Source organism: Callorhinus ursinus, unplaced genomic scaffold (genome assembly GCF_003265705.2).
Source record: "Callorhinus ursinus isolate GAN/ISIS: 27379988/994484 unplaced genomic scaffold, GSC_fseal_2.0 scaffold80, whole genome shotgun sequence".
NCBI classification, from domain to species: domain Eukaryota; kingdom Metazoa; phylum Chordata; class Mammalia; order Carnivora; family Otariidae; genus Callorhinus; species Callorhinus ursinus.
Window position 1 is genome coordinate 540,988 of NW_027397142.1, and position 27,877 is coordinate 568,864.

At 45.2% G+C, this 27,877-nt stretch overlaps 2 protein-coding genes across 4 annotated transcripts in view; one reads left to right on the forward strand and one right to left on the reverse strand.

The window, feature by feature from the left end:
- Nucleotides 1–336: 336 nt before the first annotated feature.
- NUB1 (negative regulator of ubiquitin like proteins 1) lies at nt 337–27,563 on the forward strand. Of its 3 annotated transcripts, XM_025862227.2 has the most exons (15): nt 337–465; nt 3,544–3,661; nt 5,698–5,865; nt 7,992–8,050; nt 9,058–9,128; nt 11,784–11,966; nt 12,146–12,237; nt 14,151–14,257; nt 19,574–19,760; nt 20,421–20,528; nt 21,264–21,416; nt 23,345–23,491; nt 24,965–25,060; nt 25,731–25,908; nt 26,121–27,563. In XM_025862227.2, the coding sequence occupies exons 1-15, from the start codon at nt 395–397 to the stop codon at nt 26,297–26,299; spliced, it is 1,917 nt and encodes a 638-aa protein (XP_025718012.1). In that variant the 5' UTR covers nt 337–394; the 3' UTR covers nt 26,300–27,563. The 3 variants fall into 3 exon arrangements, with proteins under 3 accessions (XP_025718012.1, XP_025718013.1, XP_073743602.1); XM_025862228.2 differs by lacking the exons at nt 25,731–25,908; nt 26,121–27,563 and adding an exon at nt 25,559–25,710; XM_073887501.1 differs by lacking the exons at nt 14,151–14,257; nt 19,574–19,760; nt 20,421–20,528; nt 21,264–21,416.
- Nucleotides 22,101–27,877, reverse strand: part of WDR86 (WD repeat domain 86) — a 29,770-nt gene continuing 23,993 nt past the window's right edge. Inside the window, exons 7-8 of the transcript XR_012376680.1 lie at nt 23,565–23,707; nt 22,101–22,595 (exon numbers count right to left, since the gene is read on the reverse strand). The gene's annotated coding sequence lies outside the window, so the exon portion shown is untranslated. The remainder of the gene's footprint in view (nt 22,596–23,564; nt 23,708–27,877) is intronic.

Here is a 27,877-nt window from a genome sequence, read left to right on the forward strand (position 1 = left end):
TCAAGGCTTTTGGAGAAATGAAGCCAGGTGCAATTTCCTCCGAAGTCGAGCAAACTGGGCCGGGCCTGCGGTCCCGCCCCATCCTGCCCGGACACCGCCTCGGGCCCCGCAGGCGCGGCCCGAATCTGCACCGCCGCGGCTGAACCCTCTCTGAGCCCGAGGCTAGAGGCCTCCGCTAGGCCCTGCCCCCTCGCCCTCCACCTTGCCCCACCCATCCCGCCCACCCCACCCGTCTTAGCCCCGCCCACCCCACCATCAACACCCGCCCCCCACATTAGCCCCGCCCACAACCTATTCCGACCCTCCCTCTAACCCCGCCCACAACCCTCCTTCCTGGCCGCGCGAGGGGGGTGCGGCGGCCGCAGCGGCGGGGGCGGGGCCAGCCTCACCCGGAATGAAAATAAACGGCGGCCGCTGCCGCATCCGGGCACTCGGCGGGTCGCGGCGGGCGCGGTGGTGGCGCAGGTGAGGAGGCGGCGGCCGAGCGTCCTGTCTCCGACCCGGGCCTCGCCGGCGCTGCTTGGCGCCCCTGTTCCCGGCACGACTCCGATGCGTCCCCCGCCCGGGGCGGGGCGCGGCCACAGCGGCGGGCGGTGGGCGGCGAGCGCGGAGGCTGGCCGGGGCTTGGGGACGAGCCGACGGTTCGCGCGGCCCTGGGTCTGCGCTGGGCTGGGCCCGGGTGGTGCGGTGTTTTATGGAGTTGTTCTGGGGGGAGACAGAGGAAGATACGTATACTCTAAAGTAAATCTCGTTAGCCAGACAAAAAGCTTGAATCTTAGCACTGCTATCCCAAATATGTCATTTGGGATTCATATTTGCAGTCAAAGCTAGATTTTCTTTGCTATTTAATGAGAAAATATGGTTGACTCTGCATTTCTCTGATCATCTGGTTCTGCATTTCTCATCTTCCCTTACTCTTATTTTTTAATACAAGAATCTTTTATTGCTCCGCTTAAGAGGAAATACAGTGTATTTTGATTATATGTGTGTATATATGTATATTTGAAAAGCTCTGGGTAAAGGTCCCCATAGATCGCTTCATTACAGAAGCGAAAGTGAAAATTTTAAAGTAGTTTACAACGTTTCATTTTCAGTTTGGAGCAGTAATATTAATGAATTTCTGGGCTTCCTCCCCCCCCGCCCTGTTTTCTTGAGAAATAGTTGACATACATCACTGCTCTTTTGGCTGTAATGTGAAACATTGTATGGCATGCATAATGAAACTTTCAGTTCTCTAGTTAAAACTGAAAAGTGGTTTATTAAACTTTCTTTTGATTTCAAGTATGTATCCTCTTTTTATTCTGTTGTCTATAACTGAAATTTTTGTAAATTTCCAAACAGCAGATTAATCTTTTTTAAACATTAAGTCTCGTGTCTATAGACCTCCATCTGTTCTGTTGATTTGCTCAGTGGGTAGAGTGTGGGACACACAATGCGTTTGTGAAAGTCTTTGGGCTTTTAGTCAGACCTTGCAAAGAGTCCCTCCATAAGCAGCCCATGAAATGATCATCCCTCCCCATTGATATTTTATCCAGAATTCGTGAAGATTTATGAGTAGGGAACTATGTTTAGTGGTTGTGTGAGTTATTTGTGTTTGAAAAGCTAAGTACTCATGCTTTTCTGTGTGAGCAGCAGTTTGTTAGTGCTTGAAGATCTGGGGTTCTCTCGTGGGTCACCTGGATGCACAGCAACCTCCTTTTTTTTTTTTTTAAAGATTTTATTTATTTATTTGACAGAGAGAAACACAGTGAGAGAGGGAACACAAGCAGGGGGAGTGGGAGGGAACCCAGTGCAGAGGGAAAAGCAGGCTTCCCACAGAGCAGGGAGCCCGATGCGGGGCTCGATCCCAGGACCCTGGGATCATGACCTGAGCCGAAGGCAGACGCTTAACGACTGAGCCACCCAGGCACCCCAGCAACTTCCTTCTTGACGTGTTTGTTCCCTACTCCCTTTCCTCCTCCCTGTCCCAATGACCCTCTTTCTTACCCCCCAGACTGATATAAAATAGATTTGAATTTTCTTTTAAAAATATTCATTTATGGAATACATTGAAGTTAACAAACCTGATTTAAAAATTAGGTGAACTGGGTTTTGAGGGTGTGGAATACTACAGGCCCTATATAGAAAAAGAAAAAGTTACTTATCAAGGTTATGTTAACCCTTATATATATATTTTATTCTATAGAACATGCCTTCATCATTCAGAAGCTAATTACCCTTTTACTTTTCTTACTCCTTCTCTAGTAGCCTTCCCCACCCCTTCAAATTGCTATGCTAGTGAGAGATGGGTAGACAACTCCTTTGCTGCCAGGGGCTTCTTTGCGAGAGACTAGTTACGTAACACAGGTCAGACAAGCAGCAAAAGATTGCGGGACAAAATGCAGAGTCCAATGTTGTAGGCAGAAATCCCAGTGCTAGCTATGGTGCTGCCTAACTTTGTGACTTTGGCCAAGTCATTTTTACAAACCTGGGGCCTGGGTGTCTTCGGCTGTAAAATGATGATCCAACTAGTGTTAGATTTGAATAGTACATAGTAGATCTGCTGTTTGCTTATTGCAAAATATATAAAATTTTTCTAGCAAAACTTTTTAATTTTAAAAATTCAGATATAGAGAATATTGATAGTTCACGGTTCCAGCTAGCTTTTATGTTTACCCTACCAAGGTGGTTGATCTTTGTTAAACTCACCAAAATACAAATACAAGACAATTTATGTATCTATGTTGAATTGTTTATGAAAGTTAACAGCTTTAGGGACTCATCTTTCTCTCATTTGACCTTTTCTCTTAGATCAGAGAACAATAGCTTAAGAAATAGAGAAGTATAATAAATCTTGCTACGTATTAGCAACTTTGAAATGCGTATTTTATGTAACATAATTTGTAAGTGTATATAGTGTATTTTAGCATATGTATAGAATGTATGTATTTTAGAGAAGTTTAGAGCTAGTTAAAACCTAATCTAAAAGTAATTTAGGGCGCCTGGGTGGCTCAGTCGTTAAGCGTCTGCCTTCGGCTCGGGTCATGATCCCAGGGTCCTGGGATCGAGTCCCACATCGGGCTCCCTGCTCGGCGGGAAGCCTGCTTCTCCCTCTGACCCTCTCCCCTGCTTGTGTTCCTGCTCTTGCTGTCTCTCTCTCTCTGTCAAATAAATAAATAAAATCTTAAAAAAAAAAAAAAGTAATTTAGAGGGGTGCCTGGGTGGCTCAGTCGGTTAAGCATCTGTCTGCCTTCGACTCAGGTCATGATCCCAGGGTCCTGGGATCAAGCCTGGTGTTGGACTCCTTGTTCAGCAGAGAGTCTGCTTCTCCCTCTCCCTCTGCCTGCCACTCCCCCTGCTTGTGCACGCACTCTCTCTCTGTCAAATAAATAAATAAAATCTTTAACAAAAAAGTAAAATGAAAAGTAATTTAGATTAAACAGGAGAGGGAGGTGTGGAGGGGAGCTCTTCTTACCACATTGAACACATCAATGTATTTGGTAAGTTATGAAGTGCTTTGAAATGTAGTGTGGGATATTGCTCATGTACTGTTTTGCTTTCAAGAATGGCGCAAAAGAAGTATCTCCAAGCAAAATTGACCCAGTTCTTGAGGGAAGACAGAATTCAACTTTGGAAACCTCCATATACAGATGAAAATAAAGAAGGTGGTTTGGCATTGAAGGTATTTTCTTTTAAGACATAAATAAATAGCAGTGTTGTAAGTCTTCTTGGTAAATAAGATTCTGAAGTCCCCGGAAATTTCCAGGTTTAACCATGTAAATTTTTGGCATGATCAAAAGTATTAGTGATTAGCAGGTACCCACTTTTTACTAGGAATTGACAAACTTATTTTTGTTTAATAAGATTTTATTCGTATGAGAATGTTCTCTAATTTCCCAGGCACATACTATTTTTAATGCCTTCACAGTGTTTACATAAAATTAGTAACTTGGGAACTGATTTTACCCTGCTGGTGCACAGTCCTCATGCCACTAAGGGCGTGTATTACATGTTCATGGGGAGCAGCTGGCTGGTTCTCTGTTCTCCTCCTTGCTAGCGTAGTTCGCTATAAAACAATTGTTTCCTTCCCCTGGCTTCTTTTATATTATGGTTATCTGCTCATTTGTCCAAAATACATTTTTCTAATACTTACATGTCAATTTTTTATGGTGACATCAGAAATGGCATTACTTTACGTGAGTGAGATTTCTAGAACTTGAAGTTTGCCTGCTTTTTCAAACAAAAACAGTAATCATTTTTGACAGGACTCTTTTATATTGGAATATAGCATGTACTTCTTTGCTTTCTCCGTCCAAGTATCCTGAGATAAACGATGGAGTGTTTTTCAGGAACTAAAGATTGTCACAGGGGCATCATATTGTCCAGTGTGGTGACACAGTGATGTGCTTGGGAGGGAAGAGTTTTCCTTCCTGTCTTTCCCGTTCCTAACAGGCCTCACTTTTTATTTTTTGCACACCCATCTTGTGACCTTTTTTCTGAATTTGCTTGTTATAATCCCTTGGCTCCCGAAGCTATGTATGGCATAATAAGAAAGCTGTTTGGTCTTTGTCCCCAGTACCTGACACGGAGCTCCTAAAATCCTTGGAATATCCCCATTTGTAAGGGTGATAGGAGCATCTTTTGTGCCAATGAGGCAACTCTTGGTAATACCTTCAGGATGGGGCTGGTGGCCAAAAAGACTAAACTTCAATTAGAAGATGAGACTTTCAGGGCGCCTGGGTGGCTCAGTCGGTTAAGCGTCTGCCTTCGGCTCAGGTCACGTTCTCAGAGTCCTGGGATGGAGCCCTGCATTGAGCTCCCTGCTCAGTGGGGAGTCTACCTCTCCCTCTCCCTCTGCCCCTACCCCTGCTTGTGCTTGCGCTCTCTCTTGCTCACTCTCTCAAATAAGTAAATAGAATCTTTAAAAAAAGGAGAAAAAAGATTCGATTCTCAGCCTACTTTCCAACCTTGGGGAGATAATGACCAGAGGCCAATGATGTAATCAATCATGCCTACATAATGGAACTCCCATAAAAGCCCTTAAATGATGGGTTTCAGGGAGCTTCCAGATTGGCAAACATACCCATGTGCTGAGAGGGTGGCACACCCCTACTCCTCAGGGATAGAAGCTCCTGCACTCATGACTCTTCCAGACCCACGTATGTACCTCTTCACCTAGATAGTCATCTGTGTCCTTCATAACAAACTATGTTTGTTAAGTATAGCATTCTTCTGAGTTCTGCCGAGTCGTTCCAGCAAATTATTTTACAACCAGTACCAGTGATTCAGAATTTTCTGTTAAGAAAGTTATTTAAGTCAAACTTGACTTGTTCTCACAAGTTAAAAAAATGAGATTGTTTTCTTTGTTTTTTTTTTTCTTTCTGTCTCCTCCAGGAGAGTTGATGACTTCACTATTCCTTAATTTATGACGTGTTACAGCGACATAAGTCATGGCCCACCTTTCTTTTGCCCCTAGAACAGTCCAGTTATTTTTGCATCTTCTGTTGGGTCTGTTTTCCTATTCTTTGTTTTTATTTTTCCTCGGATCCTTCCTAGCCTCTGTACCTCTCCAGATGCCAAGCCCATCTGGATTTCCCTCTGATGGGCTGACCACCAGTCAGCAGTTTTTTGCCTTAGAGTCCTTTATCCGCTGTTCTGTACTGTGCCCCTTTTTTGAGTTGGCACTACATTGATCTCTTTTCTGATATTGCTTCACAGGACCTTGCTAAGAAGTACTCTGACAGGCTAGAATGTTGTGAAAACGAAGTAGAAAAGATAATAGAAGAAATACGTTGCAAAGCAATCGAGCGTGGCACAGGAAACGAAAATTATAAAACAACAGGAATTGCTACGATTGAGGTCTTTTTACCTCCACGGCTAAGAAAAGTGAGTAATTTTCCCCAACAGGTACATGTAGCAATGCTTTGTTGACTTACTGATAAATTATGATTTTTTTTTAAAGCTACAATCCAAAGTTAACATTCTTTTAAGTTACTTCAAATGCTGAGTGTTTATCAACTTCAAAGTGAATTTTATGGATTCTTAAACTGGAACATTTACAGGGTAGGTTTATCCCTCTTAGGTCTCCCAAACTTCACAAAGCCATGTATCACATGCTTACCTTTTCTAGAGTTTGAATGAACATTTAGAAATAATGGGGAATTAAAAGAGTACTTCCAGTTTTCCCAAACCGTGCACAGTAGGACACATCAGGAAAGATGTCTCCTTTTTTTCTGTGCTGTTGGAGGCTAAAAGGTAGTCAGCTGAGTGCTCAAGCAGGGCCACCTTCTGTCAGGGCCATGTCCTCAGTAGTTCAAGTCCAGAAATGGTATTGGGGCAGGGAACCCAAAGGTTGCTGGCCTCTGGGGACTGATCAGTGTTAATCATTTTCAAAAGATATGAAAATATATATGTGTGTCAGAGCTACCGCAGGACTCAGCAGTTTTAGTCTTAAGAGAAGTGAAAACCGTGTCCGTGCAGAAACCTGCTCATGAATGTTTATAGCAGCTCTGTTGACAAAAGAGCTCTGTTTGGCCAAAAGGTGGAAATACCCCAAATGTCCGTCAGTGGGTGACAGATAAACGAATGCACTATAGCCACACAGTGGAATATCATTTGGCCATGAAGAGGAATGCAATGCTGACACATCTTCAACATGGCGGAACCTCAGAAACATTATGAAAGAACCCAGACACAACACGTGTTGTATAGTTCCATTTGTATGAAATATCTAGAATGAAAATCCACTGAGACTAGATTAGTGGTTGCCTGGGGCTTGGGGGTTAAAGGGAGAGAATAGGGGGTGCAAAATACGGTATTTTTTGGAGAGGATGATGAAAATGTTCTGAAATTTGATCATGGTAATGGTTGTATAACTTTATAAATGTAGTGGAAACCACTGACTCATATTTTAAACGGGTGAGCTTTATGAAATGTAAATTATCTCTCATTAAAGCTTTAAAAAATTTCTAGGAAAAGAGCTTTATGAGAAAAAGAAAATTACATATTAATCTACCTCAGGATGCCCGTTCATGAGTTCAAAGGGTAATATATGTATATAGGCCTCCTCTTTGCTAGTATCCAGCACCTGGGAAACCAGACCACCAGTCAGAAAGCTGGTTGGCAAGTGTGGAATCTGAGCAGATCTGCACGGTCTCCTCGGCTTTCCTAGTGATTACAGTTTTTCCTTCTAAGCCCAGCCAGCGGGGAATGAAGAGGTTCCAGGATGGCATTTTGCCACTCCCTGCTCAGTGGGCATGGTGAAAGGGAACGTGTCTTGTTCCCTGAGGGTGGCTGTGGTGCTGAGGTGGTGGGCTGGGCCCTTGTGTCGTATAGGTTAGCTCCCTTGAATGAAGATGCATCACAAATCCCTCTGAACATCTTGCTTCCCACCAGAGGCTGAAACCCTGCCTGAGGTGCACACTTCTACCCCCTGGAGGGCTGCTAGGTCACGGGGTCAGCATGTGCCAGGTCATGTGCAGTAGCTTCTCTGCCAGGCGTCCCATCATTTCAGTCCTTAACACTTTCTGATACCAACCTTCCTGATTTTATAGACGGAGTAATAGCACGAGAAACTGTCACGCTGAAGTACGTTTTCTTTCTTTTTTTTAAATTTTTTAATTTAAATTCAATTTAGTTAGCGTATAGTATATTACTAGTTTCAGGGGTAGAGATCAGTGATTTATCAGTTGCATATAACACGCTGTGCTCATTCCATCACGTGCCCTCCTTAATGCCCATCACCCCATCATCTCATCCCCCCGCCCACTTGCCCTCCAGCAACCCTCAGTTTGTTCCCTAGAGTTAAGAGTCTCTTATGGTTTGCCTCCCTCTCTGTTTTTATCTTATTGTATTTTTTTCTTCCTTTTCCCTATGACCTTCTGTTTTATTTCTTAAATTCCACATGCGAATGAAATCATACAGTTATTTGTCTTTTTCTGACTGACTTGTTTTGCCTAGCATGATACCTTCTGGTTCCTTCTGTACAGTTTCTTTTGCCTTTTTTTAAATAGGATAGGAAAAACCTGTTGGAGACCCGACTGCACATCACTGGCAGAGAACTGAGGTCAAAGTAAGTATCTGTCTGCCCGGTGCCCCAGCTGCTCTCGGCCCTCCTACAGTGGCTCACGGGATCCTTTGTGACAAATCCTGTTAGAGAGGGCAGGTACTATTCTCCTCACTTAGTGGAAAGGAATATCGAGGCTTTGCGGTTGCAGAACGTAATCAGGCTCACACTGGCAGTTCAGGGCAGAGTGAGAACTCAAGACTGGCACCATTTGCCTTCATTTCCTGGTATAACAAGACCAGGGGGAACTCTGTGCCTGCCACTTAACAGGTACTTGATAACGTGCTTGAATCAATCAATGAGTGATATACGTAGCCTGATATTCATCAGATCATTAACTTTGAATTTTATTTTTTAATGCATTCGTAACTTGCTGTGACATCCAGCAAAGTGTTTTAGCCAATTTCAGGCTGTTGGCCCCTCTGTAAAAAGAAAAAATACCTGTCACGTACTAATGACATTCTCACTTTTGAGAGCTGGTTGGTTATGTCATCCACTTCTATATTTTTAAATGGTAAGTGTTTTGAGTACCTCCAGGGCTAGCCAGCCCTTGTTTCTGAAGCTGATTTTTCTCATTTTCTTTGGTCTGCATCAGGGCTGTTAGGGATGGATTCAGGAAGCAACATTCATTCAACACACACGAGTGGAAGATTGTTTGGAACAACCCTTTATTCTGGGCTCCTCCAAGGAGACTGCAGAAAGTATAGAGAATGGATTTTCTCCTGACATGCAGCCAGGGCCCTCCTCTTCAGATGGATATTCTGCACAAGTGGTCTCCACTTCATAAGGAAACAAGTAGTAAAGCAGATAGTTTAAGAAAGAACATTGTCTTGTACACAGTTTCAAATAACCATCTAGTAGCCTGGCTTTATCGTGAGCGATGTTTGGGAGACAGTAAATTGAAATACTGGGCATTTCTGAGTGAAACGTTTAAAATAGCTGTCATGATTAAACTCTATTTAATGGATAATAATAAATTGATTACCTGCAGCCTCTACCGGTTTATTTTACAGAATTGCTGAAACCTTTGGATTTCAAGAAAATTATATCAAAATTGTCATAAACAAGAAACAGCTTCAACTAGGTATGTCATGGCAAAGTGCAGATTCTCTGTCGAGTTAATGTAACGACTGCATCTTTTTTCTCACTGTTTTTCCATTTGCAAATTTCTAGTGGCTTTACTGCATATATGATCTAAAACATTACTGTAGAGCTTATTAAATTAAAATGTAAAGCAGAAAACTACCCTTCTAATCAATATTTACTGTGTGTTCTGTGCTAGTGGGAAGAAAAGATGCTCACTACAGGTCTGAGGAAATGTTATAGAACAGAAGTGTAGGTGTGTTCAGAGTGAAATGTGGTTCCAGTAAGTTCTCTCCAAGGCAGAAGCGCTAAAGCTGAGTGAGGGCAGTGGGGTGTGTTCCGATTGAGAGAACCTCATATCGGAGCCCCCTGATGTCAGTTTGAGCAATTGAAAAAGATCCAGTACAGCCGAGTATAGAAAGTGAGGGTAGGGTAGTGCTTTTTAAGGATGGAGGGCCAGGCAGAGCCCACAGTGAAAAGGATATGGCAGTGGTTCTCAACCAGGGGCGATTTTGTCACCCAGGGGACATTTGGCAGTGTGGAGACATTTTTGGTTATTATGACTTGGTTGTGGGGTGGGGATGGAGGCTTGTGCTTCTGTCACTCAGTGAGTCAGGGCCAGGGATGCTGCTGAACCATCATACAGGGCACAGAGCAGCTCCCACGCCAGATTCACTTGGCCCGCGATGTCAGTGGTGCTGCTGTGTAGAAAACCTGGGCCCTGTGAACTCGTGCAGTATTAGAATGTTTCTCCTAAGAGGCGGAAGCCACAGATGCTGAGGGGTGACACGATACATTTGGGTTTTAAACATCCCTTTGGGTGCAGTAGGGGAATGGACTTGAAGGACTCAGGCAGGCACTACAGTTGGTTTCCAGTAGGTTCTTAGGGCTCAGAGAGTCAGGTTCACATCCTAGCTTGGTGGAACACAGCCTGCACATGGCCCTAGCCTGCCTTCTCCACGAGCCATTCCCCATCGTCTCTTTCAGATGTCATAGATAGCTTTTCATTGTCCTCTCATCTCTGTGACACTTCTGTTTGTGATAATCTTCACTGGGCAGAAATCCTGGATTTTGTTGTTATCAGATCTGTCAATTTCCATCTTATCATTTGTGTTAAATAATCTTTCCCCTGGGGCACCTGGGTGGCTCAGTTGTTAAGTGTCTGCCTTCAGCTCAGGTCATGATCTGGGGGTCCTGGGATCGAGCCCCATGTCCGGCTCCCTGCTCAGTAGGAAGCCTGCTTCTTCCTCTCGCACTCCCCCTGCTTGTGTTCCCTCCTTTGCTGTCTCTCTCTCTGTCAAAAAATAAATAAATCTTTAAAAAAAAAAAAAAAATCTTTCCCCAAGCCCAGGGACACACAGATAGTCTTCTACATTTTCTTGTATTAGCCTAATCTGTGTGAGGTCTGCATTCTGTCCAGAGGCCCCCTTTATATATATATAAAGGCTAAGGATCCAGCTTTATTCTTCTGATATCCCCTGCTAAACTTGCCCTTTCCACACTGATACTTGGTGCCCCCCTTTATTAGAACTCTGTTTCTGCACTTCCCATTCTTTCCATTTACCTGTAGATTTATTCCTGGACCAGAACCCTAGAGGTTTTTTTTTTTTTTTAATTGGAGTATAATGGACATATAACATTATATTAGTTTCAGGTGTACAACATAATGATTCACTGTTTGTATATATTGTGGAGTGAGCACATTAATGTTAACTCACATAGTTAAACATTTTTTTTTCTTGTGATGAGAACTTTTAAGATCTACCTCTTAGCAATGTTGAAATACAGAATACAGCAGTACAGTATTATTAACTCTAGTCACATGCTGTATGTTACATTCCAGGATGGACTTATTTTGTAACTGGAAGTTTTGACCACCTTCACCTATGGAGCTTTTTTTATGACTGTGGTTTTGTTGTAGTTTTAAAATCTAGTAAGATGAGTCCTGTTCTTGGCTCTTCTTTATCAAGGTGACTTGGCCATTGGTGTACCTTTATTTTTCTACATAAATGTTAGAATGTTTGTCAAGTTTCTAAAAAAAAAAAAAATCTAACGGAGTTTTCCAGAAAAATATTCAAATTTATATGTTTATAGTTCATAATATTTCATTATTTTAAAATCTATACGCATCTGTGTTTATTCTTCATTTTGGTGGTGGTTTATTTGCATCTTTGAGTTAATTTTTGTTAGGTTTGTGTATTTGATTAATTTTTCGTAGAACCAGCTACTGATTTGGTGAATATGCTTTCATTCTGTTTCATTGATGTCTGACACCATCTTTATTAACATTTTATGTGTAAGGTCCTGGGTGTAAGCACTTTACTCAGGACCACAGAGTTAAAAAGAACCCAAGAGGTTTGCTTCAAACCACCACAGTGAATTACCTCTCGCAGTGCCCCGCTGCACTGTGGCTTCTCATCTCTTGCTGTGAGCTGGGTTTATTTCTCCAGTTAGAAGGTATAAATATGCACTGGCCGATTTTACCCTCTGCTTAACAGTAACAGAATTATACAGCCAGACGTCATGTGTTCTCACCGGGCACGCGGCATGGTGGCTCGCGAGTACTAACTCGGGTTTAAGAGTTCCATTTAACAGAATGGACTGTGACCAATACATTTATGGCTTTCTCCGTGATAAGCATTTCTGATTTTTACAGGGAAAACCCTTGAAGAACAAGGAGTGACGCACAATGTGAAAGCTATGGTGCTTGAACTAAAACAGTCTGAAGAGGATGTGAGGAAACGCTTCCAGGTTGCAGAAGAAGAGCAAAATGAGGCCGAACTAAAAGAAAAAAGAATTCAGAGGACCAGGAGAGGCCTGGAGATACTGGCGGAGAGAGGTACACAGAGCTCTGGGCTCTTTATTTCCCGCTGGCTGTAAAGGGACGCTGGCGGGGGGGCGGGGCACACAGTGGGAACAGTTCTTACGGACTTGTCTTCCCCACAGTCTAATGCTCGTAATGTCCCATCCCTGCTTTCTAGTGTTGAATTAATGGAGTTCCTTTCGGTTTTGTTACAGCTGAGATGGTGGTGGATCCAGAAACCACACCATATTTAGACATAGCTAACCAGACAGGCAGATCGATCAGAATTCCTCCTTCAGAAAGAAAGGTAAGTACTATAGAAATTTATGGCTGGCGCTTTGAGTTGCTGTCAGAACAGAAGTGGTTTTCTAGCTGTTTCATCTTGCACTGTCATAAAGGATTAGAAACAGTTTTCCGTGGGAGCTTCTAAACAGGATGGAAGCCTATGATGGCACCTGCATCCAGCTGACTCAGCCTGTGATTTTCAGTGCAGTAGAACAGAACGGCTCGATGGCATGTCCTGCCGCAGTGACGTGATGCACTGCCTTCCCCTCAGGTGGCTCCCTGTGGCAGTGCTGGTTTTGGTGTGGGTTTTTGGGTTTTTTTTGTTGTTGTTTTTACAAGAGGGCCATGTCCTCTAAGGAATGGATCAGAATAGGGAGCTGGGGGTGGGGAGTGGGGCATGAAATTTGGGAAAAGTCTGACAGGTGATTCTGCCATCTTCCCTGCCTTCCCGTTCCCTGTTTGCTAATTTGGAATAGGCAGGAGGTGGTTTTGTCTTTGAACGCATCCCAGTGGGTCTTCTCAGCAGCACTCTACAGCTGGGACCCTGAGATTAGTATCTGAGCTGGAGTCCAGTAGCTTCTGATAATGAAGAGCTGTAATGACTGTGGGTCAAGTCAATTTTAATTTTTCTGTCTTTAAAGGACAGGTATGAGTAGGCTTTATTATATGACTTACATTGTTTAAAATGAAGGATTAAAGTTAAGTTTTAATAAGAGAACTTGGTAGCTCTCAGTGGATTGATGCTTGTTTGTTTTTAAAATGTTGGTAATTATTTGCCCACAACTCTCTTGTATTAAATGATGATATCCAGGGGCACCCGGCTGGCTCAGTTGGTGGAGCATGCAACTCTTGATCTCGGGGTTGTAAGTTTGAGCCTCATGTTGGGTGTAGAGATTAATTTAAAAAAATCTTTTAAAAAAAAATGATATCCAGACTTTTTGGAAAACCTTTACAAGACTGAATTATGTAAAAATTCAAATTTAAATATTGATGAACTTAAAAACATTTTCGGATTGCCCTTTTTTTTAAAGTAAGCTCTCTGCCCAGCCTGGGGCTTGAACTCACAGCCCCAAGATCGAGAATAGCATTCTCTACTGAGGCACCCATGGATTGCCTTTTAAAAATTGTTTTAGGAATACTAGAGTTGACAGATACTTCAGAAAAAAAGTTGATTAAAACTAGAAAGTGAGAGGCGCCTGGATGCCTCAGTCAGTTAAACGTCTGCCTTCGGCTCAGGTCATGACCCCAGGATCCTAGGATCGAGCCCCGTGTCCATGTCCGGCTCAGTGGGGAGTCTGCTTCTCCCTCTCCCTCTGACTCTCCCCCCTGCACTCTCTCTCTCAAATCTTTATTAAAAAAAAAAAAAAAACTAGAAAATGAAATGAATGGGGTTTTTTTGTTTGTTTGTTTTTAAGAGAGAGAGAGCATGAGCAGGGGGTGGGGCAGAGACAGGGGTAAAGAGAGAATCCCAGGCAGGCTCTAGCGTGGAGCCTGATGCGGGGCTCAATTTCCCAATCCTGAGACCATGACCTGAGCTGAAACCAAGAGTCAGCTGCTTAACCGACTGGAGCCACCCAGGTGCCCCATGAATGCTTTTTTTCAGAGATAGAAGCGTTACTAGCTACTTTTTTATTTATTCAGTCTTTCTGATACTAGAAATAGATCTAAATCAGCAGATACTAAAATAAACTGACGGAAACAAACGGACAAGTGCTAGTTATGACCCTGTCAGCCACATTAAATTGAGTGCTTGATCTCAACATTGAAATGAAATGAAGCTTTGATTATATTTTTCTTAATTTTCACTTTTGGATTGAGTTGTGATCTTGGGTTTTTTTTTTTAAATCTTTATTTGATTTCTTTAGACTTGATATGCTTTTAATATAATTTGTTTTATTATAAAGTGATTTTTTTTAAATACATATTTTTTTCTAGGCCCTTATGTTAGCTATGGGATATCATGAGAAGGGCAGAGCTTTCCTGAAAAGAAAAGAATATGGAATAGCCTTGCCATGTCTGTTGGATGCTGACAAATATTTCTGGTAGGCACTTTTGTACTTGGTGAATACCAGTTTTAAGGAAGATAGTCCAGATTACACACAGCACCGTCTTTCCCCCTGTACACTTCAAACTTGAGGTTTCACCCAAGACAGTGGTTAATGTGAAGAGAGTAGTTGTGATGTAGACCAGTTTGTGAATTATTTCATCCCTTCAGGTTTCTAATCTCTCTTCCCTGTAAAGAATTTTATAAACATGTATAGCCCACATGTAGATCTGTCTGTTTTTTGTGCCCTGCACTATCTGTCATGCAGACTCCGTCACCTTTTCCCCGGATGGTTTTGGTGTGGATGTTGATGATCATTCCCCAAATCCATTGTTTCATTAGGGGCTGCAAAATAGTGATCCCTTATTTTTCCTTCTGCATTTATTGCTGGGATTCCTCTGAAAAGAAGTATTTTTCCTCATCGGCTATTTGGTTACAGTGAGGTACAGTTTGTACAGAAAGAATAAAATACTTGGTTCTTTCTTCTTATTTTCTTGTTTTCAGAATAAATGAGGTGCTTCCCTAGAATTCTCCAAAGAGGATGTTGCCAGTGAGGTTTTCTTTCCTTTTTTTTTTTAAGTATCAGTATGAACTCAGATTTTAACACATTTGATGTGTTTCAAACCTCGGTGCTTAAATTGACCATCTGTGGCCAACCAGTGGTTCCTGTCCTGCATCCTTTTGACCTGATCCCAGTGGTGTCTGGTGTCCAAAGGTGTTCCAGACTCCTCCTGCATGTTTCCTGCCCCAGAGCAGGAATCAGCGGTTTCCCAGGGGCTCCTGATTCCTCTTGATGGGAAATGGTGCCGAGAGACTATAATCCTGGCAGAGGAAACGTTTGAAAAGTAGCCTTGATATTTAAAAATGGTGACAAGTTAACAACTTTAGGGTATTTTCTTTTCCATTTTGATGAATTCCCAAGATATACTGTACACTTGAGGATAAATACAAATGCTTGTAGTTTGCCAGCCGTATTAGCAGCAAGCACCCTTGGGTTTTAAGTGAACAAATCCCAATTTAAACTAACTTAAGCAAGACAGGGGATAGTTGGTGAGGAGGGGGCAAATCTGAAAATAAGCAGAACAAGGGCTTGGTTCCCCTTGGGTTTGCTTACCCCGCTTCTTGGTCTCTGCTTCTGTGCTGCCTTCGTTCTCTTTGGCTGTACGTGGTGCAGGCTCGAAGTTAGGTCCTTCAGACGCAGACACCTTTTTCATTTCCTTCCATAATGGTTTGTAATTTCTTATGGAAAATTTCAAACATACATAAAAATAAAGATTAGTGTAGTGAATTCCTATGTATTTTTTTTTTTAAGATTTTGTTTATCTGACAGAGCGAGCACACAAGCAGGGGTGCGGCAGGCAGAGGGAGAGGGAGGAGCAGAGAGCCTGATGCTGGGCTCAATCCTAGGGCCCTGAGATCATGACCTGAGCAGACACTTAACCGAGCCACCCAGGCGCCCTCCTGTGTCCTTCTAACCCAGCTTCAGCGGTTACTGCGACACTGATCTTGATTTGTCTCTGTCAGCCTTTCTCAGTCTTTTTATCCCAGACAGATCCTTGGAGTAATTGTCAGGTCTCCAGGAACCCCTGAGTAAAAATTATTGTATCTTCAGTTCACAGTACATGAACATGTTCAGTAAGTAGTAGATATAACAACCCAGTAATAGTCAGTGTCTCTGTAGAGAATGACATTTTTTTCCTGAAGCCCTCCTTATTCAGGCTGACTTACTAGCATAATTTTAGTGCGAGTTTTTCCTCTTAGTAAAGGAGATCAACTCTAGCGCAGGTCAGGGATGTGGGTGGAAGAGACTTCAGTTCTGCTTCCTTTCCCACCTCCGAGTAGGCTGAAAGTTCTGACAGAACTTTGTTCTACATCTTGGGGAATGGTATGTAATATGACCAAGAGTAGTTTTCTTTCCCTGTTTACAACAGAAAGTGGGAATTCTGCTTTGGCCAAGATAGACTAACAGGGACTAGATGTACCCTCTCACCTGAAACAAGTGAAAATGTGGGCAAAGTGTATGAACACTTCGGTTTTCTGGCAGGTTAGGACAGTGATTCCTAAGGTGGGGAAACACAGTAGGGGAGCCCTGTGATTGTTTCTGCTCCCTGCCTAGAGAGTATATAGGCACGAGAAAGCCAGGGGGGCCTCCTGGTCTCCCTGGAGTTGCAGAAATGGAGCTAGGAATCCCGGGGGGCCAAAGTGCAAGAGGGGAGAGCAGCCTGAGGGAGGAGGTCCAAGAGCTTCAGAAGGTCTCCTTGGAGTATTCTGTTGAGTAACGATCCGCACATGCATGTGAGGAAACCACCCCATGCAGGGGAGAACACCACCGGAGAACACCACCACCCGAGAGGAGCAGAGAACAATCTTCAGAGTTCAGAAGGCCAAGAATAATTTGTGCTCCCACCAGCCACAGCAAACTTTTTGATCACGCACAGGGCATCACAGAATTCAGAAGGGTGTTGCCTCAGCAGGAGGGCAAGATTATCTCTAAAGGCTGCTGTGGTCTCACCTGACAAAGCTTAAAAGCAAGCCTTAAAAGGATCACCCTGTTTTTAAGTCACTTAACTGCATCCCAGACAAAGTTCAGTAATATTTATCGCAATACAGAAATACCCAGTCACCGACTAAATATTAACAGTTGTGCAAAGAAGCAAGAAATTCAGTCCATAATAAAGAGAAAAATCTAGTCAATGCAAACAGACCCAGGAGTGACACGGAAGATAGAATTCGTCGGCTAGGACATTGAAACAGTTACTATAACCGAATTCTGTACGTTCTGGAAGGTAGAGGAAGGATGGAGTATGTTAAATAGGTGCGGAACGTCCACCAAAGAGCCCCACTGGAATTGCAGAGATGAGAAACACAGTGTCTGAGGCGAAGGGCACTGGGTGGAATTCAGTGCAGATTGGACACCACAGAAGAAAAGATGGGTATATCCGAAGATGGGGCAATAGAAATGGTCCAACAGGAAACTGAAAAGACAAAAATAAAAAAAATGGACACAACAGCCAGAGATTATAAGGCAGTTTCAGATGACCCGATATATGGATAATTATAGTCCCTGAAGAAGGAGGCAGCTGGGCCCCCACACAAAAATCTTAAGGAATAATAGCCACAATTTTTCCCAGTTTGATGAAAATTGTAAACCCCCAGATGAAAGAACCATAATGAGTCCCAAGTACAAGAAATAGGAAGACCACCACATGGAGGCGCACTGCAATCCAATTCCTTCAAGCCAGTGATTGAAAGTGACTTCTTAGTCAACCTTCCCTGAAAAGAAAAATGGAGATACGTTAAGCTTAGCTTGCCTTTCTTGAAATTGGTATCTTTATTTTATGTAAAAATTTAAAACTCATAAGGCAAATAGAATACATTTCTGTTAATTAACTGACTTCAGCCCAAGTGGGATTTAATTTTTCTAAAGCTAGGCTCAGTAGGCTTAATTTAAATAAATGTTGCTCATTTATTTTATTTTTTTATTTTAATTAATGTTTTTAACATGAAAACTTATTGACCCTTGAGTGTGAAAACTACTAAAACCATAAGCCAAGGCAGTCTTAATAAAAATATACTCTAAGATACAATTTTATACAAGGCCTTAACATTTTGTTTTTTTCTGAGTGACATGATCAGGTTCAAATACAGGCCTAATAGTTTCAAAATTATTAACTATAAATGTTGATTTTGTGATCCCTTGTATAGGCCTCTACCTGAATAGGAAATGTTTTTGAAACTAAAAGAATGACATGTCCTTCGCTAGTCTGAGACCTGTGCTTGCTTTTATGCTGCACTGTAGTCCCTGCTGGACTGAACTTGCACATGATTCTGTTTTTACCTGAAATGAGGCAGTTTCTGTCCTTGCTCTTCATGCATATTAAACACAAATGAGCCTGCGCGCACAGGTAGGGCATCGAAAACTGTGGCAAAATGTCTCCTGCTTTCTCAGGGACAGCAGGATCATCTTCTGTCACAGAAACAGGAGTCTAGAATGTAAGATCAGACCACGGTCCATGGAGTTTTTCCTCCTCCTTAAAGGCAAGCTCTCAGGCTGAGCAGGCAGTTCAGAGACACTGCCCCCTGCCCAGGCACGGACCTGTGTGTGCGCATGTGTATAAAATATAGAGGGCACCTTACACAACCTTCACAAAGGGTAGAAACAGTGAGAGAAGGATACGGCAAATGACTGAAAAGCCTGCTCTGGTGTATTTCTCCCACATCCCAGTAGACTGTCCCACTCAGGACCCTGCTTCACAGTGTAAATGACACCATCATGTTCCTTTGGGTTTCTTTTTTGTTTTTTTTTCCAAGCGGATTTGATAGGCAAGGTGGGAAGCTTGAGGGCATGTAGGTTTTGCAGTTTTATACAAGAGTGGTCTTATCCTTAATAGAATACCCATGAAAACAAACAGGCAGGATCTTTCAAATTTGTTCCAAATGTTTTCCTTTTTTGTTGACAAAGTTCCGTCTTGAGGTCTAGGTATGCATTATGAATTTCTAAAAATCACATTTTGAAAGCAGAATAAATAAGCTTGATGTCCATCTTTGCCAACATTCCATTGTCTTGTCTTCCCTCCTTCTCTGGAGCTGGGGATAGCTACAGAGTAGCATTTAGCCTGCACCTGGGCCCCCAGCTCAGCTAAGCATTAGACCTGGCATTTTCTGGATTGTTTTTCCTCCCAGCTTGACTGTGATTGGACGTGAATGCCTTGTTTTCATCAGTTGAGGCATTAACAGTAAGTAGTGATGGGGGCGGGGGTGGTCTTTAAAGCATTGTTTCTCAACTTTGGCTGTACATTAGAATCACCCAGGGAGATTTTCAAAATACAGTATCCAGGCCCTATCTCCAGAGGTTTCTGTTATAATTTGGTGTAGATGGGGTCTCAGCACCAGTGTGACCCAAAAAGAAAAAAAATTCCTCACTTCCAGGTGATTCTGATTTGCACTCAGGGCTGGAAACCTTTGCTTTAAGCCATGGCCTCCTCATGTTTGCTGACCTCATGTTTTCTGACACAGTGATGCCAATTTCCACTTCCTGCTGAACCTCCTTCCCAGCAGGCGTAGCAAGGGTGTGTTTATGCCCCCCCGCCCCCGGGGGGGGTGGTATTAAACTGTTATCCCTGAGCCCTAACTGCTTTTTTCCCATTGGGAGGATTCTGATTATAAATAGAGCTCCCTTCGTAAACATTGGGGTCTGTGCTGTGGAATAGTCAGTCTTTGGGAATACAGCAAAACCTGGGAAGGACTTCCAGTAATCCACAAAAAGGGTTTTAATGCTCCTTTTCTGTGATGTCATTTCCTTTGGCTCCCCCAGTGAGTGTTGCAGGGAGCTGCTGGGTACGGTAGATAACTATGCGGTGCTCCAGCTGGATATAGTGTGGTGTTACTTCCGCTTGGAACAACTGGAATGCCTTGACGATGCAGAAAAAAAATTAAACTTGGCTCAGAAATGCTTTAAGAATTGTTACGGAGAAAACCACCAGAGACTGGTCCACATAAAAGTATGTTACTGTAATTTGTTTTATGTATTATTGAGCCCATTTTCTACCACTTGAGTTTATTCCTGTTAAAAAATTTAGACTGCTGCCAAAAGGTGATTTGATAGTAGTGTGCACGGTGCTCTTTCTAAGCTCTCCTCTAAGGGGATTGTGAAATGTGTTACAAGTTGGGCTGTTAACTTTGGTCTGTGCAGTGCTTAGCTGGAGGAACACACTTTTCCAGCCCTAGAACCCTGCTGATGATCACCCCGACCAAGAGAGCTGGTCTCATGGAAGATTTAAGTGCAGAAAAAATAGGCCTTTTGAATGGTAACAGTTGACATGAGTGAATCACAGCTCAAGAGCTGTGTCATCAGAATTCTACTTGGAAATTTCAGGGCAGCATAAAACATCCCAGGTTTGGGTTTCTGCATACTTCTTTTCTGACCAGAAGGACCACTGTCCTGGGTGCCTGGACACAGGTGTTCGGGCACCACTTCTTCCTTGTGGGACAGGGGGTGCCCTTGTCCTCTAGGATCTCTACTTTTGCCCTCAGCAGTAAGGGAAGATCTAAACATTGTAGGGATGCCCCCGTAGAGATGAAGGGAATTACAAGTGTGAATGTTATAGATCTGTAATTAGAAATAAGACAGTTTTATCCTTTTTCCCCCCCAATAATTTTAGGGGAACTGTGGGAAAGAGAAGGTATTGTTTTTAAGACTTTACTTGCTTCAAGGTATCCGAAATTATCACAGTGGAAATGGCGAAGAGGCTCGTGACTATCTCAACAAGGTAAGAAAATGAATACTCCAAAGTTGTAGCCATTTTTTTCATCCCCAAACATTTCAGTATTTCATCAAGTCAGTCGTTTGTGACTAGTGAGGAACATGCATCTGTCCCCGTGCCTTCTGCCTCACACGCGCCAGAACCATACTTGGATTTGTTAGGGTGCAGGTGAGATGCTGTAATGAGGAAACCTCAAAAAGACAGTGACTTTACTTGGCTGCCAGTTTCCATGTCTCATCTAGCAGCGTAGAGGCGAGCTGCTCGGCTACCTGTGTGTGGCAGCCACTCCTCTTCCAGCCAGCAGAGGGGGCAAGAGAGAGAGTCCCAGGCCGCCTCTGGAAGGACCAGAAGTTGGGGGGCTGTCACTCCTGCTACAGGCCACTGGCCTACACTTAACCACCTAGCTACACCCAGTTGCAGGAGATGGTGAAGAATGCCATGTACACAGCTCAAATTCAGGGGATTTGATTACAAAAACGGAACAGATAGTGGATACCAGCCCCTCCCATAATTCTCAGCCTGTTTCCTTCTGTTACGTTATGATACATCACGTGGGCAGAGTGGTGTCTGTATTCTTTTTGAGCTAGTTGCTAATAAGCAGAGTTCAGAGTTTTTCTTTAAAAATCTGACACATCGTAATTCCCATTGGGTATAAGCTTATTTTTTTCGGGTTTTAGCTTTGTGTTAAGCTTTAATGTTGTTAAAGTTACATGATTCCTGTATTTTTTTTCTTGTCTGTAGGCACTTCAACTCTTTAAAGAGCTATATATTGATCCATCAAAAGTTCACAATCTGTTGCAGTTGGGGTTTACTGCCCAGGAGGCCCGGCTTGGCCTGAGGGCATGTGACGGGAACGTGGACCACGCGGCGGCCCACATTACCAACCGCAGAGAGGTACCTTAACCTGCTCTCAGCGACACTGGGTCTCGGCTTTTGCGTAGGTGTGAAACTTGAGGAATAGTAAGCCTGTTTCCAAAATGCTATAGCTCTTGGGTATGAAAGAAGAGAAAAATATTGTTCCGTGGTAGTTATAATCACAAGGAGCTCCTTATACTTCAGATTGGAAAGAAACAGGAGGAATTTGTCTTTTTTAATTGCATTACTTCTCAGGCAGTGCAGTTTCTTTCGTTTTCTTTCCTGCCGTGGCGGCTGTAGCTCCTAAGTACATTATCCAAGTAGCCCGTCTGTGCGTGTCTCCTCTCTCCCTCCCTCTCCCTCCACCGTGGTAGATTTCTGGAAACCATTTTAAAGGGGGGCTTTGTTTTCCCATGGAGCCATTGTTACAGTTTGGGACGGCATTCTCAGCTAGAAACATGAGTCAAGTCACAGGAACAATTAACATTATGAAAGCAGAGGTACAAAACTACAATCATTTGAAACAATTACAAATAAGTAGATTAAAAAAAACTTTATAGATTTTGGAGTTGGAGGGCCTGTTACCATATCTAATGATGCTACGTTTACAGTACAAGAGCTGAGGTCGAGAGAGAATTAATGATGCGGTACTGAGAAGTGGAGCCGCTGTGTTCTCCGAGAAGTCGTACCGATTTTCTCGCAAGCCCTTTCTAGCCGTAGACCCCAGTCATGGAAGTCGCCGCCGCCGCCTCCACTGCATAGCGCAGTGCGGTACCCCACCCTCCGCCCCGTCGGTTTTATTTGTCCAGTTTCTAGTGTAGAGGGAAACATCAGAAAAAGTCCTTTTCTCCTGTGTCTCTACATGATTAAAAGGAGGGCGGCCTAGACATTCGTACTTAGAGGAACAGTACTTCAAGGCTCCGACTTTGTGTCAGATCCGGGTGCGATGAAACCTGAGCCCGGTGTCTGCTGGCCGGCAACACTGCTGTGTATGTGAATGTTCTGCACGTTTCTTTCGGACTATAAATGGAAGAGCTGAAATCGGAAGCAGAGGGTGGGGCAGGGGAAAGGCAGCTTACACGGCGGGTAGGTGAGAATCCAAGTCGAAATGCGAGTGGTACGGAATCACTTCGCTGGCCTGTGTGGTTGGGTAGTGGGCAGGACAAGGGCAGCCTGGGGACGTTGGGGGCCAGGGCGTTGGGACCCTGAGATCATGACCTGAAATCAAGAGTTGGACACTTAACTGACTGAACCACCCAGGCGCCCCCCAAAATCCAGTTTTTTAAATGACATTTGTTTTTAAAACAAATTCTTAACTCTCCTGATTGGGGTTGGGTTGGGAGAGAAGAGGCTAGAACCCTTTGTAGCTCTTCTCAGGCTCTTGCAGCAACAGAAGGCACTTCTGAGACTCAGGGTCAAGAACTGTGGGATTAGATGATCTTTGTCTCCTGACATTGAGCATTCCGGAGGTTTTAAACAGTCTCATAGGGCCTAGGAGGCACCTGGAGTGGGGTGGGTAGATCTGCAGCTTTGGTATCACCCAGGACACTGCCCCCCGTCACCCATCCAGACTCCACATTTTAACAAGATCCCCAGGAATTAACCAGGGGCCAAGAAGGCCTCCCAGCCATGCAGGAAGCTCCTCTACCCCGTCCCTAGAAGAGGGTCCGTCCACTTCTCTGGCCTGGCAGCGATGAGCTCCCTGGTTCTGAGTAGCCTGTGCTGGTGCTGGGTGGGGGTCACTGAGAGGCGCCCTTCTCCCGCCGTGGCCCTCTGAGAGGTCTCCAGCTCCCGCTGGCCTGCCCCAGGAGCAGCCCTCATGCTGTTGGTTGGCCAGAGGAGAGGTTCATCCCCCTTCTTCTGTTTTTCACTTTGCCTGGCAGCCCCAAGAATCCTACAGACCAGAGATTGAGCAGGCTTCTTACAGAATCTCAATCTCCAGCTCTGTGACTGTTTTTTTCCTAAAGGAATTGGCCCAGATAAGGAAAGAGGAAAAAGAGAAGAAAAGACGTCGGCTGGAGAACATCAACTCTTTGAAAGGAATGGGTTACTCTGCTCACGCAGCCAAGCAGGCCCTGCATCAGGCCAGTGGGAACCTGGATGAAGCCCTGAAGGTAGCGCCCCCCCCACCCCCGCCCTGCCCTGAGGACCCCTGCTTGTGGGCCAAGGGGCCCCTCCTTCACTTACGCTCCTCTCCAGTGTCCTTCCGTGGTGTGTGGATCCCCACTGCCAGGGCCTTTCTCCTCAGTTCCGGTTTAGACCTAAGGGTCAGTCTCTTGTTCTCGAACCCAGTGATGGAGCCAGAATGGCAGAGCCCACGGGGCAGAACTCTGTAAGGTTTCCATTTGCGACACCAAGAGTTTAGCAGTGATGTGGAGGAAGAGAATAGTGATGAAAATTTTAGTATAGTTTTCTTTTAATTAAAATGTTTTGTTTGAATATCGTTTTATTTATTGATTCAGTCAGTACATGTTGCCTCAGGGAGCCTACAGAGTACTGGGGAGACGGAACAGAGTGGAGGAAGGGCCGCCGTGTGGGAGCACAGCACGTGGGGGGCGGGGGGCAGCTGAGTTGTGGAGGCCGGCAAGCGGGGTGCCTCTCCGAGCAGACACAGGGCAGCGTGGGGGTGGAGGCGCAAGGGAGCGGGCGCCCAGGGGAGCTGCCCGGGCTGTGCTTGCTGGGGCCAGGGGCCAGGTGGGCAGGGGCCCCCTTGTTTGCCCTGCTGAGGAGTTCATACTGGAACCTGCAGGCAGCGACGACCTGCCCTACCTTTGCCTTTTCTTCTCAAGACCTCCTGTCCATTCCTCAGAAGTTTCCACAAGTAAATGTTTATGTTTATATATTTACACACACACACACACACACACACACACACATATAAATTGTATATTTATAAACGGATTTGAGTACCTAGTTTGGCTTCCTGTGTCGGAACAGTATAAGGGCAGGAAGTTCTGCCCGCCTTGGGGGACTGATGAGGCTCCACCGTAAGTCTGACCACACGAGTCGCACCGTGACACATGCCACCCGTCTAGAAGTCTGTAAAGGGACGTTTCCCAGAGGGTTTGTGAGGCTAAGAGAAGGTATCCTGTGATACGAAAATCAAGGGCCAAAAAGCTCTGCTCTCCTTGACATTTTAAATCTAGCTCATGACACTCTCCAGAGAGAAATGACACGGGTCAGCCCTGCAGGGCCTGAGCAGCTTTTGTGTAGCACCCGCACGACCTGCCGCCCCGGGGGCGGAGCCCTGACGCAGGGTCTGTTTTCTTGGTTTCTTTCCACCCGCTCACTCTCGCTCCTCCTCGCCCCTTCCTGCTTCCTCAGAGGGGACCTTTTGTCCAGCTCATCTTGCTCCTCCTTCAGACCTCAGCTCCGATGTTCCCTTTGCAGGAAGCCGCCTTTGAACACCAGCACCCCCACCCCGCCCCTGGGCTCGGGGCCCCTTTTCTCTGCTTCCTTCACACCCTTTGCCTGGTGCCCCCCAGCGCCCTACCCTTGTCTCCTGCTGTGTCACCTGTGGTGGTGTCTGCTGAGCACCGAGTAGGTGAGCAGGTGTGAGTGAGGAGTAAATTCCTGTGTGTTTTTAGATTCTTCTTAGTAATCCTCAGATGTGGTGGTTAAACGATTCAGATCCTGAAACCAACAACCATCAAGAAGGTCCTTCCCAGGAAAACATTGACCAGGTAAGTGAGGGTGTGTTTGTGCCCCTCCCCCTGTACAGCTTGTGTGTGGCCGGGGGTGGGGGTGGGGGCTGGGTGACAAGGCTGGCAGCAGGACAGGGCTGCAGGCTGACTCCCACCCACCGTAGGAGGCCAGCCAAGCCCGTGGCCGGCGATCGGTGGAAGGCGAGCAGGAGGTCTTTCCTTCGAGAGTAGGAAATAGGAGAGCAACTGCAAGTTCTCTCTGTGGCTTTTCTCCTCTCTCATGCAACGGTACTTTACCCACCAGCCCCAGCCGCTGCCGCTTTCAGCGCGCTTCCCCGCTGGTGACCTAAAAGCACGTCACCGTGGTGCCTCTGTCCACGTCTCCCTCCCCCGTCAGCGCACCGAGCGTGTTGTGACTGCCTTGCTAAAGGCCCTAGTCACCAGGAGGAGCATGTCCTGTTGGCCCACAAGCCCGTTGCCTTTTTGGGAGGCCTGGGCATGGGCCTGCTGGGTTCAGTCTTCCTCGCTCCTCCTCAGGTGGCGCCGGGTACACGCTGTGCGCTCAAGAGCAGTGTGACAGGAGGCTGGTGCCGTCTGCATGCCACCGGTTAGACACGCATTGCCTGCAGGGCTGTCCTCGCTGGCCGGGGGTGGACTGGAGAGCTGCACGTGGGTCAGCCCCCCCCCCCCCCCCCGTGTTCTCCCCTAGCTGGTGTACATGGGCTTCGATGCAGTGGCAGCCGGCGCTGCCCTGAGAGTGTTCAGGGGAAATGTGCAGCTGGCCGCTCAGACCCTGGCCCACAACGGGGGGAGTCTTCCTCCTGACCTACAGCTCGCGGCGGAAGACGCTTCCTCAACACCATCCACATCCCCTTCCGATTCCGCAGGTAGGTCTGGGCTCTCTGAAATCTGAATTGAGAGCGGCCTGCTAGCCAGGAGCGGCCGTGGGAGAAGGGCCTGCCCTCCCGGGTGCGGGCGCTGGTCTGCGCGGCGCGGCCTTGGGGACATGGACATGGGTCAGCTCCGTCTTTCTGTGGCGTTTTTGCCGCCTCCTGCTCTTCTCCCCGTACTCAGCTGTGACCACACTATTCCGTCGCAGGTACCTCTAGTGCCTCAACAGATGAAGATATGGAGACAGAAGCCGTCAATGAAATACTGGAAGATATTCCAGAACATGAAGAAGACTATCTTGACTCCACTCTGGAAGATGAAGAAATTATTATTGCAGAGTACTTATCCTATGTAGAAAATATAAAGTCAGCAACAAAGAAAAACTGAATAATGAGCAGAAATAAGTACTGAGTTTCTGCTTATAAATTCTATCATTATGAAAAGTCGAATGCAGGTCTTTTTTTTTTTTTCCTTCTTTTTATCTGATTTTGCTGCAAGAGTGCTTCCTCCTTGGGTGTAGGAGGGGTGGGCAGGGAGCAGGGGCTCCTGTGAGGGGGAGAGGAGGCTGGGGGAGGGGTGGGGTGCCAGTCCCCAGTGCTGGCCTCGGGGAAGGAGCTGCCTCTGGCCTGGTCCTCTCCCCGGCAGCCTTCACATGCTGCAGCCCTAACAGGTCTTCCCCGCTTGGTTTCTTTTCACTCGGAAATGGGAAGGGCAGTTACTTCTGGAGAATAGGGTGGCCCCTGGGGAAGGTCTCCAGGAAGAGCTAATGGGGAGGGGAAGCATCCAGATCCATCTCCTCCTCATTTTGCGCGGCTCTCCTGCCCTCCTGAGTTCACTGCCGAGCTCTTCTTGCCTCCCGTGATGCAGCTCTGCCTTCCTGCTTCGGCCTCACTGGCCCATCCCTAAAATGTCCTTTAAATCTGCAACCATTCCTAGCGCTTTGGGGGCCTAAAGATGAGGCATCAGCTATAGTAGCCGTACCAAATTGTGGCCGGCTGGAAATCAGTGTTCTGTACTCTTAGTTTAGTAAAATGTGTATTTGAAATTCAAGGTTGAAGTTGAGAATTTATAGCGGTTCAAAATTCTTTACAAAAATAGTCTTTTATTAAATGGGAAAGTCTTAATGCTAACCAAAGCAATTAATTTTTAATTAGCATTTTCAGACGCTGTGCTGTCATATTAAACTCACTGCTCGCTGAGGTATCTATCAGAGAGTAAGATCTATTTTCTCCAGATTTGTGGGGGTTTCTTGGCATACCTGTGTCACAGAAGACTATTTCTAAAGGTATGTAGTTAGCCTCTTAGTGGCCCAAATAAGCACTCTCAGTGTGCGGTACGTTCCTCTGGAGATGTGTGTTCAGGGAAAGCTGGGTCCAGCCCCAGGACGTGGCAGGCAGCAGCAGGGTGCTGAATCAAGTGTGTGTTCCTGACCCTCTTCCTGCCCTTCCAGAAGTCACTGGAAGCTCCTGCGACGGAGGGCACATGGTCACATTGCTGCCGTCAAGGGGCTGGCTGAAATGCTTTGACTTTTTCACTAATCATTTTCATAAAGCTTGAACGGCAGTCCGGTTTGAATGGGTGGGAATCTTTTCTGTCATTTTTAAAATGGATGATACAAATGGAAATAAAAGGCGGAAAATGTATTCAAAAATTGTCAGCCTAACTTTGCAATAAGTTGCTCAAACTCCTAAACCGTTCTAAGTATTGAAAATGTCTGGGTGTCTATAGAGCTTCATTTGGATTCAAGATGTGTGCTTGCATATGGCATTCTGTGAAGAAACCAAAAGCAACATCGATGTCTGTTATAAAAAGATGAAATGTAGAAAGCAGAGCTGGAGCTGATGGTGCGGGAGGAGCCTGCACAGGAGGGGAAGGGGGTTTGCGCTGGTGATGTTGAAGTGGCCGACGGCCGAGGTGACGAGGGGGTCTTTCAGCCTCGCCGGGACCATGTCATCCTCGGATTTC

Bases quoted from the DNA above. Each gene is read 5' to 3' on its own strand.
- NUB1 (XM_025862227.2), top strand. From the start codon at position 395: ATGAAAATAAACGGCGGCCGCTGCCGCATCCGGGCACTCGGCGGGTCG. The intron at 5,866-7,991 runs GTGAGTAATTTT...TTTTTTAAATAG, and splicing joins TACCTCCACGGCTAAGAAAA to GATAGGAAAAACCTGTTGGA. The intron at 21,417-23,344 runs GTACCTTAACCT...TTTTTCCTAAAG, and splicing joins ACATTACCAACCGCAGAGAG to GAATTGGCCCAGATAAGGAA.